This window comes from Epinephelus lanceolatus, chromosome 13 (assembly GCF_041903045.1).
Source record: "Epinephelus lanceolatus isolate andai-2023 chromosome 13, ASM4190304v1, whole genome shotgun sequence".
In the NCBI taxonomy this organism is placed as follows: Eukaryota; Metazoa; Chordata; class Actinopteri; order Perciformes; family Serranidae; genus Epinephelus; species Epinephelus lanceolatus.
Genome location: NC_135746.1, coordinates 16,590,264 through 16,609,838, shown reverse-complemented (window position 1 = coordinate 16,609,838; position 19,575 = coordinate 16,590,264). Strand labels below are relative to the sequence as shown.

Here is a 19,575-nt window from a genome sequence, read left to right as displayed (position 1 = left end):
TTACTGTCAAGTGGCAAACAGGTTGTTACGTAATTTAAAAAGTGTCCCGACTCTCTCAGTTGCCTGTAACAGCCTGGGGACTGACTTTATGAAAGGACTCGGGATGAGTTTTCCAGGAAAATCCAAAGAATGTGACGTCATGCATGTTCCTCAGCGCCTTGCTACTCTTTAGCTCCAATATAGAGCTAACAGTTAGCTGATGTCAACAAACAAGCAGCACCCCAACAACACAGAGTCCACACATGCCGTGTTTCAGTTAAAAAATTTTGCAGCGGTGGACCAGCGGCGACAGACACCTTCCCTTGGCACCCTGGAGAAACTCAAATCAGGTCAGAGCAAGACTTTTCACCTGAACGTCAGGATCTGGTCCCAAGCCGCCCTCTTAACCACCTTGAGTCCCCGCCAGATTAGCAAACTTTTTAAGGCTGATACACATTAGACCCAGCACCGCCAATGGTCTCCAGGCAGCTATGAACTAGGGATCAACTGATATGGTTTCTTCAGAGCCGATGCTGATACAGATTACTATGAAACAGAGATACCGATAGTAGATATTTACAACCGATATATGTCTGCTGTAAAAATCATAGTTGACACAGAATTAAGGAAACACCAGAGGCAGAATAAAAACACAGAATCAATAATGAAATTTTATATCTTTCAATAAATAGGAAAATAAATAATTTAATAAATAAATAAATAAATACACAATAATCATAAATACAAAATTTAAAAAATAAAATGAAAAAAAAAAAAGATACAATAAAATAAAATAAAATAAAAAAGGAGAGCTCAATTAAAAGCCAGGCAAAAAAGGTAGGTCTCGAGTTTGCTTTTAAGAGCCTAGAGTGGTATGTGCAGGCAGTGAGAAGCACACCAGCGGCAAAACAACGCAGCGAAGGAAAACCAAACTGTATATCGGCATATCGGTGGAAAAAATCACTGATACCGATAACCCTAAAAATTCATAATATCGGCCGTGATAATCGGCTGTCGACCCGTAATATGAACACCAGGTTTGTCTGAATTTGAGTTGCTACAGCACTAAGATCCGAGCTGCTGTCCACTGCTCTTCTGGACAGATAGTGTCCAATAGGCAAGGAGTAAGGTGGTGGGACCGCAGGCTGCGCTAGGTAACAATTTCTTGTCTCGTGTTGTCTGATAAACAGTAAATCCACCAAATTCAGTGTTCCCCACTGCTAAAAAAAATCCTTAGAGGAATCACTGACATGTGAAATACTTTGTGATATTGTGGTTTTAGCTGGCTAATGTTGACACAAGGATAACACAGCAAGAGAGAGGGAGAGCAAGACAGGGAAGGGATAGAGGAGGAGGAAACACTGGACTAAAACAACACAGCTGACAGAGCCTTTTATTTTTAGTCTCATAAATCTTAGTGACTCTGCAGAGAGTAGATAGAAAGACAGATGCAGTGACTGGCAGGTCCCATGAATGAGTCGGTTGTTAAAATAAAGACAGACTAAGCCATTGATTCTAAAGCAGGCAGGTAACCCTGCATATTTGCAATTCACTATTTTATTCATGCAATGCAAATTCATTTTAGATAAAGATATGCCGACTCAATCAGTACTGAACAGCACAGCCTCCAAAAGACCAAGGCCTGATGAAACGAGGACGTTCGGCACATTTTCTACTAAACTATTTTTCTTGTAATATAATCTAAAATGAAAGACATCATTTAATTAAGTGCAGCTCAGCAAAATGTAGGAATGTAAGTCATGTGTCTGATAAAATTTTTAGAAAGCAGTTACTTGGTAGATAAATATAAGGTGGCACACAGCTATGCAGACGTTTCCAACTGCAAGAAAAACTGAAACAACCCAACCACATATTTATACTGTATGCATGCATGTGTATTGTATGCGTGTATGGGAGTTATGCAGTAGGAGGCGGGGTATGTACACACAGTATATTTAATAACCTAGGTCAACATGTTGACAATGGGCCCTTTGACCGTTGGCAGGAATTGAGGACAACAGATGTGTTGCCATTCTCGGACACATACACACAGAGGGCAGGGCGGTGACCACTGCAGAAAGTAAAGCCTTTTGAAATTGAAACAAGTGCCTGATTATTTCAGAATTCTCAAGAGCTTTACATTTGTATCATTATAAATAATTGTGATACACTTCAACACTATCACACCAAATACTGGATTACTGATTTACTGCATTTGTATGGTGCTGATGGTGATTATCGACCCACTAGGTCCCAGGCCCTGCCTACAAATATACTTTCCTGTATGATTTGGCCTCTCGTTCACGCACAAACAAAGCTTTAGGTCACTAAAACCTTGATTTAAATAAAAAAGCCTTCTAAGGCGCAGACAAGTTAAATGGTTTGGGTAACGCTGACGTAATCTCCTTCATTTGTGAATGCCCTCTGTGTGATGAGCATGCGCCAGAACAAATAATAACAATGGCAGACTACCAGTTTCTTTATGTTTTGTTGGCACTGCTTGGTCTGATGTCTTGCTGCACCACTTAACAGGCAAACTGAGGCTTCTGCTGTGCCCAGTGTTTTTGCTCCACCTCAGAATCCATGGTTTAAAGTCCACTACAAACAACGGTTTTGGATTAGGTGCAGTCAAACTAGCAGATGTTGGGACACTTGGAGGGGTGGAGGAAAAACGTCTCTTCAAGTGAGCTCCTCCACCCTTAAATCGAAGGGGAATCAACTGTGATAAGATCTCAGGTAGGTGATTTGAAAAAGATAATGTTACCTGTATACTTTCCTAAGCAGCCAGCAAGCGTTTAGAGTCGTTTTTGCAGTCTAGCGTGGACAGAGATGATTTGTAAAATGAAGGTTGTGCAGACAGAATTCCTTTTTTTAAAACAGAGGGGTATATACAAGTTTTCAAAAATATTCTGTATACATGTAGACAGGGCTTTAGGAGACTCGCTGGGGAAACAATAAACACAACTCTCACACAACAGTGACAAAACACCCTGCACCACACCACCACCATCTCTACCAACACTGCTGACAGTTGACACACATGTTCAACCGACTCAAATCTGGGACTTTTCCATCACAGCGGGGAAACCTATCCGCCTAAATCCCAACTAAATTAACCTACTTTTTTTCATTTACTGAACATTTAAATATTTATTTGATGTTCTTTGACGGAGCGACTTGAGAAGGAGTCTATTGCTACACGGCAAATATCACAAGCAACCGAATAGGAGATCAGCTGGCGGAGTCAGAAGTTGCACAATGCACATGAAAGAACAAACAAACTCTGAGATGACTCTCAAATATTAAACATTACGTCTGCTTGCCAAAGACAAAACCTTAATCACTCTCTTGTTGCTAAGCTTGTTTATTCAGCTGAGGAAATTCCAGTTGTCTTCTGTTGCCAGTGTTTACAAGACTAAAAATATGCTCGAAAAGAGCCAAGGAACAGCTGTTTCAAAGGAATTATCTGCCAGTACAAATATAGCCACAGCTCCACCCCGACTTGTCATCTTCCCATGACCAGTTTTAAGTGCAAATATTCAGTTTAATCTCAAATTCAACTTTTGCAAGTTTCATTTTGACTGCACAACAGACCCAGTGGCTCACTGTTGTTCATATTCTGCACATCTATATTGATATTTCAAGTATGATTCGCTGCCTGTTGGGATAAACTCACCATATTTCTACAGCTTCTAATCATGACTATGGCTACAGGACGTACCGCTCAATACATACGTGTGCATGGGCCTGTGTGTTTCCATGTGTGTGTTGGTTTAAGTGGCACAAGTGACAGATGTGGCAGAAAATCCCTGTTTATTTTTCCTGAGGCGGTCATAGACTCGGAGTGTATCTGTGTGTGTGTCTGTGTGTGTTTCCAGGCCTTGAGTGCAGTAAAGTGCAGATGCAGGACAACAATAGCCTTTATGTTCCTGTAAGATGAGCTCCCACCTGCTGCAGCATGTCATTATGTACAGTATGGATGAGTGTTTGCCTGCCTGCCTGTCTGTCTGTCTGTCTGTCTGTCTGTCTGTTTGCCCATCACACATCACTGCTTAACCGTAATATTATACAGGACGTATTAAATCCTAACTGTCGCTGCCATCAGACGTAGTTGTTGTGTAGCTTTACAGGATGTCTTTTGTCAAGTCTGTCGGCTTATGCAAAGTTTCGAAACAGGTTCACTTTAGTGCAGCTACTGTACACTGTAGTTACTATAACTACCCATGCTGCACACCTGTGACATTTATGCCAACAGCAAACAAGGGCTTTCTCCAAGATGTTGCTTTGTCTGGGAAGTAGCCACCGTACACTTGCTGTCATTGTGCCACAAAAAGCCCGGACATACAATGCCCAGGGTAGAGGGAAACTCTGACTCTGAAAATGCAGCTTTACAAGTTTAAAAAAGCAAGTTTTAATAGGAGGTCAGTGAAGTGCATCAGATGGGAATTTGGCTGACAAAACAAAAAACAAGGTGATGTATCACATCCATACAGCTGCTAACAATCTCTATTGTAGAGACCGCAGAACAAAGAAACAGCTGGCAAGATGAACAGTTGAATATCTCACTGATGGTGTGACCTAAATTTAACATTTCATCTCAAACTGGCTGTAAAGATAAAGCTGTGTGGAAATCAGCATTCAGTTCAGCTCCATAATGAGTAAAGAACCGAGACCACAGTGACACACACAAAGACATAAATCCTGTAGGATTCGTAAAGGTAATCTGTGATAAAATTGTTATTTGACACTGTCTGTGTACGTTTCTGTGGATTTAAACTGACATAAAGTACATCATTCATGTCTATTGTCTCTTAGTCTTACAACATGTTCACACTGGATGCAGAAGTGCCCCGATATGTCAAATGTCACTAGCAGCTGTTTGTGCCCCTTTGTGGGCTGTTGACACTAGAAGCCAATTTTCTCTGCACCAGTCAGCAAGCAATGCTGCTTCTCTGCTCATTTCTAATCACACTAGAGCACATTTTCCTGACCAAACCCGACCCGAGTCCCAGACAATTATAACCGAACCCGGCCCGCACTGTCAGCCTTTCTGATTTTTAAGTCCGAACCCAACCCGAGCCTGGCGCAGTTTGTTACCTGACAAAGTTGTTACGGACAGTGTGTAAATGACCATCAAAAGGCTGCTGTTATGCTCAGTCAAACACGCTGCGTGCACAGCAGCGCAGCACACACACACTCAGTTGGAGCAGAGCCTGTCTTGCGTTCAGGCGTGTTTAACGTAAATAACAACTTGAATAGGCCATAGCACAACACAGCAGCATGTCAAGTGGGCCAAACCTGAACCAAACCAAAGCAAAATGTCTGATTTGTTATCCAAACCCAGTCCGACCAGTCGCGTTCCGACGGGTCCTGTTGGGCTCAGGTCGGGGATCCACACTCTGAATCACACATAGAGCTCTGTCCCTGTTTGCTTGTGTGCAAGTGTGTGTCTGCTCGTCACTTTCGCTCTCTGTTTAGACACAACTGACAAATATGTGAATTAAGTAAGCATGGATGCATATTCTGTTACTTAAAATATGTCCTTTATATCAGTCATGATAGTTTATCACTGTATTTCCTTGCCTGATTCACTCACAACACACAGAGAAAATAGACCAGAGGCCGGAACTATTGCTGCAGATGGCGAGCCAGCACCATGGCGCACTCAGTGTGAACAGCCCAGTTGGTTAACATGTGCACCAAAAGGAAGCAGGCGGCACTCCACGGAAAATCGGCACTACTCTGGCACTACGACATCCAGTGTAAACCAAGCATTACACCACACCACTTTATCTACAAGCAATTGCAGCTGCCCCACTCAGCCATCCTGGCTTCCCTGTAATTCAGACAATGACATCAGGAACATCCCTGAAGTTTCCTTCATGTACTGAGTGGCCCGGATCGGATAACTGTAAGCTAGCACATATCATTCCAGACATTAACAAAATTTACTTTGCAAACTAGGCTATTGTGAACCATGATAATACAGTCATTGGAGCACCTCCTCGGAGCAAACATGATTATAAAACTGCATAGACGGAGGAGAAGAAAAAAGATACAAAGAAAGATAGACAAGAGAAATGTATAGAGCAGGACAAAAACAGATTACAAGAGATACAAAGAGCGAAAGAAAGATAAAGGGCAACCCGGGGCCTTGTCTTTGTTGTGGTCAGCGCGGCGGCGTGAGGGCGGACATCAAAGTGCAGAGGATGGACGGAGATGAGAGGAAAGGTCTGGAAGCCATATGAAACAACAGGAAGAGAGAAAGGGAAAGAAATATAGGACAGGGAGTAGGAGAGAGGGGCGAGAGGAAGAGACTCTAAAACAGAGGAAGGAGGGAGGAAAGGCTGAGGCGAAAAGGGAGAGTGACTGACAATGGAATATGCTGAAACATCATGTCACATCTGTGTAAAGCCACACACACCCAACTCGAGCTGTGAAAATGTTTTGTCAGATGTTGTATGAGAATATACAATCCTCCGAAGGCATATTTGGTAATTTTTAATTTGCATGGTCAGAAGTTTGGGGAGAAAACCCAGGCGCAGGCTCATCTGTTGTTAACAGATTTCACATACGCTCTGCCGTCAGTTTAGCTCTTGTTGGCTCTCGGGGGGGGGGGGAACACAATTGGACCTGGACATCTGGCAAATTGTGATACCTTTTCTCCAAAACAATAGCTGTGTAAAATCTGGACCAGAACCTTAACTTGAACTTTCTGAGTGCACTTTTCAACTGCAAATTCTTCAGTGTGTACAGTAATGGAATAAAGCGGTTGTAATACAAATCAAATCAATTGTAAAGAAGTAAAAAATAGTATGTGTTTGTTCTACATCCACAAATGAAACCATCCAGGAGACAGAGGGGTATCCCACTCCATCTGTGGATCCTCCTCCGAGCAGGGGTCACCACAGTGGGAGTTAAATCTTGCTCATCTCCCTGGTGGCTGCTTAAACCCTGGATTACCTCGCACCACCCACCCCTGCCAACTTGCCAATGTGCAAGTCCTGCCTCTGGCTCGTCTGACTGTGTGAACACAGGCACGTGTGTGTTTGCAGACATCAGTAATTAAATCCTCAGAGACTTTATACTTCCTACGGCATGTAACACTTTCACATTTAAGATCTAAACTAGTTCAGTCAGAGGACTATGTGCAAAATTAGGCACGAAATAGAGCCATAAACTAACTATGAAATGCAGAAAAACAACCGAGTGTCATCATCTAAAGCTGTCGTGAAATAAATTGCTAGAGTACACGAGCATAGAGTGATCTGATATTCACTGACTTCCAGGCAGTCTGCACAAGCTTAAGACCACAGCTCCAACCAGGGCTTACACACACTCACACACACTCAACTCTAAATTTAGAGAATCTTATTAACTTTACTGTCTCATATCATCAAGAGCAAATCAGTCTCTGACAGATTTAGTTTTATGGAGGCAGAGGAACTGTAGGACAGCGCTAAGCAGAAGCAGCTGGAGTCTGGACATTACATGTGATGATCAACAAGCACTTATGGTAACACTGACGGGCTGCTGAAGGCAAAGCATGTGTGTGTATATATACACAAAGACAATACGCAAGAGAGTTTTAGGAACAGCTCTTGCATTCATCAGTCATCTCCCTCTTCCTCCCTTGCATTTTCACTCCCTGACACTCCTTTATGAGATGGCCAGGGCTGCGTCTACATCCTGGGCAGTCTGCTCAGAGGCGTGAGAGAGGGCAGCTGCATGTACACACACACACACACAAATGCACACACAGTCCAAGTCAGACACAGTTCAATACCAGTATCCCTCCACTTCTTGGAATGGTAAAGCCCTTTCCCACCCTTTTTCCCTGTTTTCCTCTCGCTTTTTCCTCTTTCTCCGTCCCTCTCGACCCGTCTCTTTTGTTCCTCATGGGACCAGGTCGACCCCTAGAACCAGGCCAGGCTACCCTCGCTGGAACAAGCCCTGTGGGAACTGACTTGGGGATTCTGGCTGCGTAATGACTGCTCTCTATACATGAATGAAAGGGACCATGGCGGGTTTGAGTGAATAGTGACTAGGGGGAATTGAGGTGGGATAAACAGGGTGTGTGTGTGTGTGTGTGTGTGTGTGTGAGGCAAACAGGAAAAGATGACGGTTAAAAAAAAGATAAACAGCAATTAGTTTATTTAGGCATGACTGTGCATCGTTATTCTTTGTCATGTGATAAGACGCACCACTTGGATCTCATTCAAGTAGTTTAGTTTCACTGTCATTATCGTCATGACTGAGCAACCTTGTTTATGCACAAACACTCAGGGCCAGCGCGGTGCCAGCGTGAGCCAAAAAATGTCCATCAACGGACAAGCCAAGTGTTTGCCAATGCCCAAACGCACATACACACAAGTCCTTGAAAAGCACTTTAACACAGCAACTCTAAAGATGATGGCACGCTACTGATGAAAGATAATCGTGCAAAGACATGCATCTAAAAATAACTGAGGGATGTGGGGAGGAATTCACAGGCTGTTTGTCTATGGGCAAAAGATTGACTGTGGACATTAGCAGGTCAGCTGGAAGCATGTGTCCAATCCAGTCCTTTTTTTTCGTGCTCAGTGTGTGTGTTTCAGAGCCCCACAGCAGCAGGTAGCTAGTGGGCTTCAAAGATGTTTGACAGGGAGGCCCTTAGTCTCTTCTAACTCCAATTAACCTTCACTAGTTCGACCTACTTTCAACATTAAAATAGCGTACTCCCTATTCAACCCAGTGCTATATCTGGCAGAGGAGACTAAATATTTAGTTAAAGGCAGTCTTCACTTAAAAGCCAAAGTTGTGACATGTCAGTGGGCGAGGCTACGAAGTCTTCTGTTAAAGGCCTTTTACATGGTGCAACTTTGGCATAGTGGGGATAGTTCCTCAAACACACTTTCGAAAATGTGTTGCCGTCTTTTCCCCGGCTGCGGCCAGGTCTATCTTCTCCTACTTCAGCTCCTCGTTTGAGGTTTTGCGATCCACACTGCTGTCAACACCGTGGTCAAAGCTTGGTTATTGTTTTGCTATTTTTAAAACATGAGAGCACGACCAGTGGAAGACTTAAACTGATGTTTGTTTGGGTATTTTTCGATTTACATTCTAGCTCCATGATTCATCTGAAAACCTCAAAACTTGGATCGTGCATTCTGGTTTAGATTAAGGACCAAGACTTGATTAAACTCACCTGGCAGTGATTTTGTAAGACTTTTACTGAAGCCATAAACTAGGACTGGGCAAGGTCAACCAAATTGGCATATGATGACAGCCCATCCTCACCTACTCACCCAGTCTTTCCTTACTTTTTCTGCCATATAGCCTATTAGCTACCTCATTAAGCACATCATATCATTATAAAAACATTTTAAATACCCGTCATAGTGATGTAACTATTTATCTGCAGAATACACCAGTGAATTAAAAAAGGCAGTCAGCCCAGTGAATGTGAGTGGATATTGACCAGTGACAGCATCTAGTGGTAAATATTTTGATTAGGGCCATGTTAACACGAAAACATCCGCTGAAAACTGAATTGTTTCTCATTTTCATTTTGAAAAAAAGTTCCATGTTCAGATGACAACGTTTTGATAACAATTGCCTTGCACATGGATCCGCAAAAATGACTAAAAACGTTGTAGTTTAAATGTCAGGCCAGTAGTTGGTGGTGTGACTTTGTAATAAAAAAACAACACACGCCTACGTACATGTGTTTCCCTCTACAGAGCGGTGATGTATAAACAAAATGGCAACCACACGAACGTTTGTCCGGACGGATGACGAGGTGGAGTTGCTACAGTAAATCTACACTTTGCTGGAGAAACGTTGATAAATTCAATACATTCAATAAAGTGAGCAGCACATACAGAGTCCTTGGGAGTCCACCATTGTTGTTGTGATGTCGACTTTCTCGCGCATGCCTAGTGAAAAGTGTAAAGGATCAGCCAAAACCGTTTACCGTTTTGGGTTGAAATCGTATAAATAGGACCTAAATAGTAAGTTAGGCGCAAGGAGCTATTATAATAATTAGAATAAATCCATTTGTCATCTTTGCACTCTTTAGCTGACCCTCCTTCAAATTAGGGATGGGCAAACGATCGAAATTCATTATTCGATCATCAAAAAAATTAACGATTAATTATCGATTAATTGATAAGCGAGTATTTCAAAAGAGAGAAAACAAAAGAGTGCAGTGCAGACTGTCGCCGTAAGAGAGTGCAGCTGCCCCAGTTTTGAGCTTCAACCCCCAGGCCAAAGAGGAAGAATGGCGCACATGCGCAGTTTACCCCTAGGTGTTTACAACCGTTGCCAGCCAGAGTTACAGGCTTCAGTTTTCAGCAAAACCTCCATCTTTCAATGGCGTAGTGTTTTCAGAGGCCTCAAGGGAAGCCGCCGAGGCTTTGGAGAGCGATGAGAGCCTCCGTCTGTTCCTGATTTTTTGCCTGGCATAGGTCCGACGGGGGGTCTCGTAAGCCCGTCGAGCCGCTGTGCTCGCCGGGCGGGGGTCTTGTTGGCACGGTGGCTCGCCAGACCTATGCCAGGCATTGTAGGGGAAACACTGCGACTATCGATCAAAATTATTTGTGATCGATCAAAAGCCTTAACAATCAATCATCGATAATCGAAAATTGATGCCCATCCCTTCTTCAAATACATATTCATCAGTTCTGAGGAGTTAATGTTTTTACCCTGGTATCCACCTTCAGTTGCACTCGCAAAATCAATCTGCACAGCACTGATAACTCAGAATTGTAACTTTAAGCACACAATGGATGCCATTAGCACCTCGCAAACCAGGCTTTTAAATCACAATGCTGGGCCCAACCCTACCATACACCATTCAGGCTCTAAGAGAGTAATGTAATACTGCTTCATTTCACTACTATGGACACAATGCCGGGGTCAACCCGAGATGGCCTGAAAACTGTTTATCTTGATATAAGTCAGAGTACTTGATAATATTTTCTACAAGCCAACCCTGTTCTTAAGCACACGAGAAATTCTAAATCTTCTCCTCTTAGCTGCGAATGTTCATGAACTCCTACAATCGTCTTCTCATGTTCACAAACAGCATGATGTTGTTGCCATGGATGCACCTCGGAACTGTACACAGTCTTCGCTTGTTTTTACTTCCAGCGTCGGTGGCTGAGTATAATTATCCTGTCACTGTCTCTCTGGTCTTAATGTCATTAATACACTGGGGTGTGGCAGTAGTGATCTATTAGTCAGACATAGCTGTACTGACCCTTGTTGGCCTGCAGCAGAGGAAAAAACCCAAACCAGCCACACTAGACTTTATTTAAACTCTTGACTCTGGGGTGTCAGGTGTTCCCCTCTGAGGCTGGAGAGAATGACCTCCGACCTGCTGACCGGTACTTCAGCACAAATGGATTAACAGCGGCATGACACAAAACACACACAAAGAGAGGAAGATCCCATTTGCATCATGTGCCTGTTCAAACTGCCCCTGATAATTACTCCGGCTGCGAAGGAGAACAAACATCAAGAAGAGACACTGTGCACACACACACACACACACACACACACACACACTACGCCCTTCCCTCAATGTCAGCCTCACAGCATATAGGGGCCCCTCTTTTTGCCCCTCACCAGTAATATGATCCATCTTCGACCTGAGGTTAGAGCAGGAATCCTAACCCACAGTAGCTGAAGACAACAGAAATGTTTACATGCAAACTACATGGTGATATGATTACGTAATATAGTCCTTTGGGCTTGGGTAAATACTGCAAATGTGTCATGAGCTCTCAATGCTACAAGAAGCACTAAACTGTGTTGATTACTACTGTGTAAACTGGAATTGTTCAGATAAAGATACTAGTATAGGAAATGTTGAAATGCCTACAATACTGCCTAACAATGCTTAATTGGGTATCATCGAGTCTATGCACCAATCCAATACCAGCAAATTTAACAAACTTTAAAGTAGCTTCAAACCCACACAAACAGCAGTTTTCCTGGAAATCAATTCGCCGTCACCGCTACACAGCTACTGTTTAAGAACCATGAAGGAGAACTGATATCCAGTAACTAACGTAACATCAGTCATCAAAAATAGGTTGGCGATTTGGCAATATTTAACACAGGAAAGTCCCCTCAGCAAAAAGACAATGTGTACAGTATGGTTTCCAGGGGTGGTACAAGCATTGTCAACACCAGCAATCTTATAAAGCACTTAAAAACACATCACATTAACACGGTCACCAAAGCAAAGGAGAAAAAACAGGAAAAACTGCATTGGAAACTGCAATCCAACACTGCAAAAATTCCAGAAGTTACAAAGATATATAGCTGCTCAGTGGATTGGATCGGTATTTAGTATTGATTGATACACAAGTTCAGGTGTCAGAATCAGTATAGGAAAAGGAAAAAATGGTATTGGACCATCTCTAATTTGCTGCATGTCTGTGGATGCTTTGTTTCTGCCTCACACATTATCTTTCATTCAAATACCCATTCAAAACTACTCCACCAGCTGTTCTGTATTACGACACAGCCAAACCCTGGAGTAGTGCTGGGGGGCAATTCAAAGGGCATTTTTTAAAAGACAGGTGTTTGTGTGGAAAGAGTTAGGAGTCGAGCAAACACGTCTGTGCTGTTATGTATCTGAAGTCAGTGCTTCTGTGCGTGCAGTGATGGCCTTGGGGCTGTGTAGGAGCTGGCAACTACAGATCACTGAGAACCACACAGTGCATTCCAGTCTACTCTCTCACACCTTGTCCTCAGCTGGCTAGCCTGACGTGCACTGAGTGATTGGTTGGATGACTTAAATGAGGCAAAGCTTTAAAAAGGAACTCCCGATGCCACCTAGAACTGCATCAAAACTTCAACGGGTACAGATAAAACAAGCAGATAGAAGCAGTCTAGTCATGCCATGCCATTAACGAGGAGATTTGTTAAATGTCTGGTAGCTCCCCTAAACACAGCAGGGTGGAGTATCAGTCTGTGTGTGTGTTCAATCTATTGCTCATCATACATCACATTTGCTTATGTCTGGAAACTGTCTGCTCTTCTTATCATTTCCCTGCAACAGGTTTTTAAATCTGCGTGTGTGTGTATGTGTGTGTGTGTGTGAGAGAGAGAGAGAGACAGAGAGAGTGAGTCACAGTCAGACCAAAGGTAGGGTGAATAGATACGAAGGACAGTAAAAAAAAAGGAACAAAAACCCATGACTCAGGACTTAAATCCTCTTCCGTCACCGCCACTCAGAGGAATTTGGGCTCGTCTGTTGAGTCCTACTTTGCAACATATTTCAGAGGCAAATTAGATAAACAAAAGAGCCATGCCAGGAATCAATGGGAAACACAATCCCTTAACTACTGCGTTCATCAACAGGACCACATAACAAGCCATCGAATAGGAAGCAGTGGTATAAAGAAGCATGTGTACTCTACAACAGGACTGTATCAGAGCAGACCCACCTCTCAGTTTTTGCGTGGCTGCCTGGCACAGTGACCGCAGTCTGAGTTAATATATAACCACTGTGTGTGCGCTACTACAGGAGGTAGCTTTACAAGGGCAGCAAAACAAATCACAAACCAACAAAAGTCAGCACATGCTGCAGCAACGGGGATTGATTTTCCATTAATCTTTAGGTTGATCAACTTTGTGAACATGCATGAAACAGCAAGAAGTGGGGGGGGGGGGGGGGGGGGGGGGATGGTTTGCGAGGCCTCCTGTGATCTCCGTGTCCTTTGAAGACTTGAACACAGATGGTGAGTCCGTTGAGAGGGAATCCATCATTTCTGACGGGACTCAACACCCCGATTAACATAAGTCTGAACCAAGGCAAACACAGTCATGTATCACCAGTCACTCCTCCCTGGTTCTTTAAGTGGACAAAATGTGACAGTCACCTTAGACCCGACCAGCCGCTCTCCACGCCAGTGACTATATTATGACACAGCAGCTAAAGTCCAAATGAAAAACACAACTCCTGACAGAGATAAGTTCAAAGTCAGACATCTCAAATGAAACCTAACTTAATATTTATGTCATTAATATCAGTGTGTGGTGAGAAATAATGTCACACAAGCACCATGATGTCATATGTGTGCATTCATAACATACATAATGCATGCGTGTGTGACTCAATTATAAGTTTATGGTGAAACCTTTGGATTAACTACACTACTACTAGCTTACAGTATTGCTTTGGGGACAGAAAATTATAGATATACCCAAGCTCACACGCTGCAGACCACCAAGTAGTCACCAGCACTACAAACTTACGGATTTTGATCTTCTTGGGGTCACACTTGCGGACTTCACACTGCAGCTTCTGCAGCCGCCCCTGAATCCTGCAGGATCTCCTGAACACCATCCCTGCCTCCATCTCGATGCCCAGGAAGATGTCGCTGGCATGACGAGAAAGGTCGGAAAGTTGGTGAATTATGTTGGTCAGTGTGTGACAGCCGACCTCATCCAGTGACGAGAACAAAACGGGTTTTCGCAGTTTGCGTCTCCCGGGTTCTTCCCGTGGTATCCAGCCATCCCTCGCCGATAACCTACTAACACGCCGCGGCTCAATGGTCCTCTGGTGAAAGGGCATATTTATTTCACACCAATAACTCCAAGCGAGAGCGAAAACTGTTCATGCACAAAAAACTTATAGCTTTAAAACAAATCCAAGACGCATCGCCGTGCTGTGGCTGCTATCATTTGCGAGGCTGTATAATCCTTCAATCCCGCCATATTTTTGTTTTTCAAAGCATGGGACTTTGTGCTGCCTGCCTGCTGTACACTGGAGACGTTGCCTCGCAAAGTCTATTCAAATTCAACCAGACAGAGAGCAGGCTGGAGAGGGGAGAAAAAAACACAAGGAAAAGTAGGAAAAAGTACAAATAAAAATCCGGAAAATACTACAACCACCTGTAGCGACTGGAACCGGAGCCAGATACACAGAGGGGACTTTACCTGCCTCCCATCCAAGAGTCAGCGGCGGTCTGATGGAAAACCTGGACTGGATCTCCTCTAAACTGGACCGGGGCACAAACTGAGAAGTCAGAAGAAAAACAAAACTAAAGTCACTATTTTATTCATGCTTTATGAACCATCATGTCTAATAATCATTCACGTTTAATCCCTCTTTTATGGCAACCCATATAATTTGGAGTAATAATGATTAATTAATTCCTTACCTTTCATTTCTTTAATTCAGTTTTACACATAAATTAAAGTACCTTGCCAAACTGAGTAGAATTTCAGGTAAGATAAGATACACCTTTATTGATCCCACAATTGAGAAATTCCAGTGTTACAGCAGTCAAGGGGAAAGAGTCAGATTACAGATTTCAAAATTTAAAGCTATAGTGCGTAACTTCTGTCACCTCCCAGCAGATAATGCGTTATTACAACTAATAAGCCGGCGGCACTTCCATGTACAGAGAGTAACACTCGCCAGTCGCCACACACCGTACACAGAGTAACACTTGCCTTTGTGGTAGGATCCACTTCCGAACCGTGTCTCAGCCGCTTCTCCGCCATGTTGCTTTCTCTTTCTACCTGCGCTCTACCTCTTGCTATGACACTCTCCGCTCTTCCTCCCCCTCCCTTCTTGTTGTGAGGAAGCATTTCCTGTGTGCCAGCGCAGGAATGTCGCCGGTCGACACGCATACTAAAAATGATATATATTGAAAAATACCGCGAGATGTTAGAGGAGCCAATCGGCTTAATTAGCATTGTGTCATCTCCTCTAGTAGTGGCTTGGGTGAAACGGACATTTACGGACCTGTAGCAGTTACGCACTATAGCTTTAAAAACTTCAGAAACTAGGCATACAAAAAAAGTACAAAAAAAATACAAGAAACAGCAATAAATAATAATTATAATAATGAGCAGTGCATCAAAAGTGAGCAAAAGTGAGCAAAAAGCCAATGGACTTTGTATGAATTTATTAGGTAATTCCACATTAAATACACGTTAAATGTGGAAATACCACATTAAATAAATGTTAAATAACCTAACAATACACTAAATGCTGACTGAACCCATAAAACCTGGGCTAATAACATTTAATTATACAAATCTATAACTATATAAAAACTAAAACTATATTTTTGCATTGTAAAGTATACCAAAAAGATATTTTGACAGATATATAGATGAGGACAGGTTGTGTTAGGGGAGTGCATGTTTATTTTGTAACACTAGGTGGTACTTGGACTGTAAATAAACTGGACCTATTACTTGTTTATTCATTTAAATGGGTAGTAAATAGACTGGGGATAGTTACATTAGTTGTAAATGAATTTGGGAATTTGTTGAAATAATATATGAGTTAAAAGAAGAAATGTAAGACAGGGGATAGGGACATAAAAGTTTTACTTCAACCTACACTGTTTAATCTTTTTTATTTTTTGGTTCAAAATTAAGTCATTCATTCATTTTTTTAGTTTTTAATAAATAAACCAATTAAACTCTGAAATAAGGACATAAAAATTACCTGCTTGTGTCATGTGTGACACAATAGCTCATCAGCATAGCCAAATTACAGTGTAGTTTGAGTAATTTATGCTATAGCTAACTAGTCAGACTGTAAGCTAGATAGGTTTAAAATGTAAGTTAACTTGCAGCTAACAGCAAGTATTCCAGAGTTGAGTTTTTAATAAATAAACCTAATAACATGGGAAAATATGAGCATTAAAATGACCTGTTGGTGTAATCATGTGACGCAATAGCCATTTTCCACAGTTTGCTAACCTTGCGTTAACATAGCCAAATTACAGTGTAGTTTGAATTATTTATACTATAGCTAAATAATTAAGGTATTTAGTAAGATAAGTTAAGATTTAAGTTAACGTATACTTGCAACTAACAGCAAGATTTCCTGAGGGTTTGGCGTTTTTAATAAATAAACCTAATAACATGGAAAAATATTAAAATTACCTGCTCATGTAATCACGTGACACAATAGTTCCGTGTTAATGTAGCTAAGTGTTGTTTATGCTAACGTTATAGCTAACTACATAATCATATAACGTTACACAGCTAATTAAGAGTTGATATATATTTATAGCTAATAGGAAGAAATACTGAGGGGTTGGAGCTTTTGATAAAAAAACCCTAATTAAATGAATAAATGTTGATATTAAAATAACATTTCGTGTAACTGTCACAGTAGCTAGTTTCCATATTTAGCTAACCTAGCGTTAGCATAGCTTAGGTAAAGTATTGTTTAACGTTACATTATGCAAACGTTATAGATAACTACATAGTCAAGTTATTTAACTAGCTAAGAGTTAACACATATTTATATCCAATAACAAATACTGAGGGATTGGAGTTTTAAATAAATAAACCTAATTAAACGAAGAAATGCTGACATTAAATTTACCTTTTGTGTAAGTAACGTTATGTGCATAGATAGCTAACCTAGCGTTAGCATAGCCAAATGAAATTGTTGTGTAGGTTATTCATGCTAACGTTATAGCTAACTAGTCTGGTCATGGAGTTTTTAATAAATAAACCTCATTAAACGGAGGAATACGGATATTAAAATTACTTGAACGCTATAGCTAGCTAGTTTCCGTAGTAAGCTAACCTAGCTTAGTTCAAGTGTAGTTTGAGTTGTTCATGCTTAGCTAACTAGTAAGGATATTTAGCTAGTTAACAATAGGTGTCAGTTTACAGCTGACAGCTAGAAATCTTGAGGGCATTGGTATTATTGTTATTATCTGGTAACTCCTGAACTGCTTGTGAAATTTGTCTGATATTTTAGCAATGGCCCAGAAACACCCAAATGGCTTCTGACAAGTTAAGCAAACGTTAGCTTTAAAAAGGGCACATAGCGTTAGCCTACAATATTTCATTTTAAACAAAGGATATATTCGTTGTGTGCTCATACCTTTTAAAATAACTCGTGCACAACACATTCTCTGAACACTTGTCTCTGATTTATCTCCCATCTCTGTGTACAAAGCATGTTTGTCCAGGCCCTGTGTTCAGCCCACCGCCTGGCATTCCCACCATTACTCTTTAAATTCCAGAGAGCAAACTGTCACCATTGATAGCATACCTTTTACCCAGCTCTGCTTTAAACTTCAAAACTTGTGGCCGTGTGTTCCTTTGAAAGTCTGGTAATCAATATCCAGTTGGTAACACGTGCCTCTGTAATTAATTGTGCCACCTGGTGTCTTAAAGTGAACACAGCAGCTTCAAAGGTGCGTCTGTGGGGAATGTATGTCCACTGTCAGTGTTTTTATTACTCAACTAACTGGAAATCGTCTCATTCCTGTCCTGTGGTGCAAACTATGGCAACAGTTGAGCATTACTCAATATCAAGAGTGTAAAACACTGACACAGCTGTCCTCTGAACACATGGACACCCCATGTCAATGTGGAAAACAGTGAAGGCAAGGTAGTTTGTCCTGTTATCCTGTTCCACTTTGAGTAACATCCGCATTTGTCCTTCCCTCAGCACAAAATGTGTTGGACAAGAGAGCAGCAGGATGATGACACATTCACCACTGGTGTGGAAAAAGGAACCAGTTAATACAGCTGTTGTTCCAAGGCCATTTTCAGTGTCCTTTCATTCCCATCATTGCTTTCTTTTAAATGTAATCCTCTGACACTGTTAGAGGTCTTCCACTTTGTAGCTCATTTAAAACACACCAAGGAGACTAAAAGACCTTTTTCACTGCAGCCATTTTGACTTGTCTTAGAAGGGGAAAGCACAGGTGGATCTAATGACAGCAACAAATGCAGCATTAATCAGTGTCATTGATTACACCTGTGTTTATTCTGCCTTCACAAGTCAAAGTATGTGCTATAGGAGCAACATTTGTAGTACGTTTTATCTGTTTAAAGGTCCAGTATGCAGGATTTAGGGGGATATACTGGCAGAAAATAAGAGCCACACCTCACACAGGGAGTGGGTACTTGTCAACTGAGATCTCTGTGTTGCATCACCATGTTTCTACAGTAGGAAACACTGGCTCTAGACAGGGGAATTCAAGTTTTCACATCAGCTATCATAGTTAGCAGCCCCTCCACGAGAGCGTCAGAAAAATATTTTTTTTAATGTGAAACTGCTTTATTCAGTCTATCTACTGGTTTAAATTAACAGGGTCTGTTTGTTTTGGATAGGAGGAGACCCTTGCGGATGATTCAGCTCCCAGTAAAACCCTCGTAAATGTCTGGATCTTAAGTTATCAGAGAAAAAACAACAAATATTAGCAGGTGCTGGACAAGCAGCCTCTCTGATGTGCCAAACATCATTGAAGAAATACTGATTTGTGAAGTGAAACAGCTTTATTCAGGGTTTTACCAGTTAGAATAACTTGGTCCATTTGTTTCAGAGAAGAGGGGGGCTCTGCAGATAATTCGGCTCACAGTAAAAACCTCCTGAACATCTGGATCTTAAGTTATCAGAGAAAAAAAAAAAAACAAATATTAGCAGGTGCTGGGCAAGCAGCCTGTCTCTGACATGCCAAACATCACTGGAGAAACGCTGATTTGTAAAGTGAAACTGCTTTATTCAGCATTTTACTGGTTTAAATCACTAAGTCTGTTTGTTGTGGAGAGGAGAAGACCTCTGTGGGTAATTCGGCTTTCGGTAAAAACATCCTGAACGTCTGG

The 19,575-nt window shown here is 41.8% G+C and overlaps 1 protein-coding gene across 4 annotated transcripts in view; it reads right to left on the bottom strand.

The window, feature by feature from the left end:
* nhsl1b (NHS-like 1b) overlaps positions 1 to 14,857 on the bottom strand; it is a 137,055-nt gene extending 122,198 nt beyond the window's left edge. For all 4 annotated transcript variants that reach the window (XM_033647936.2, XM_033647937.2, XM_033647940.2 and 1 more), the window contains exon 1: positions 14,230 to 14,857. In XM_033647936.2, the coding sequence (XP_033503827.2) occupies positions 14,230 to 14,548 (319 nt within the window). In that variant the 5' untranslated portion in view covers positions 14,549 to 14,857. The remainder of the gene's footprint in view (positions 1 to 14,229) is intronic.
* Positions 14,858 to 19,575: the final 4,718 nt, after the last annotated feature.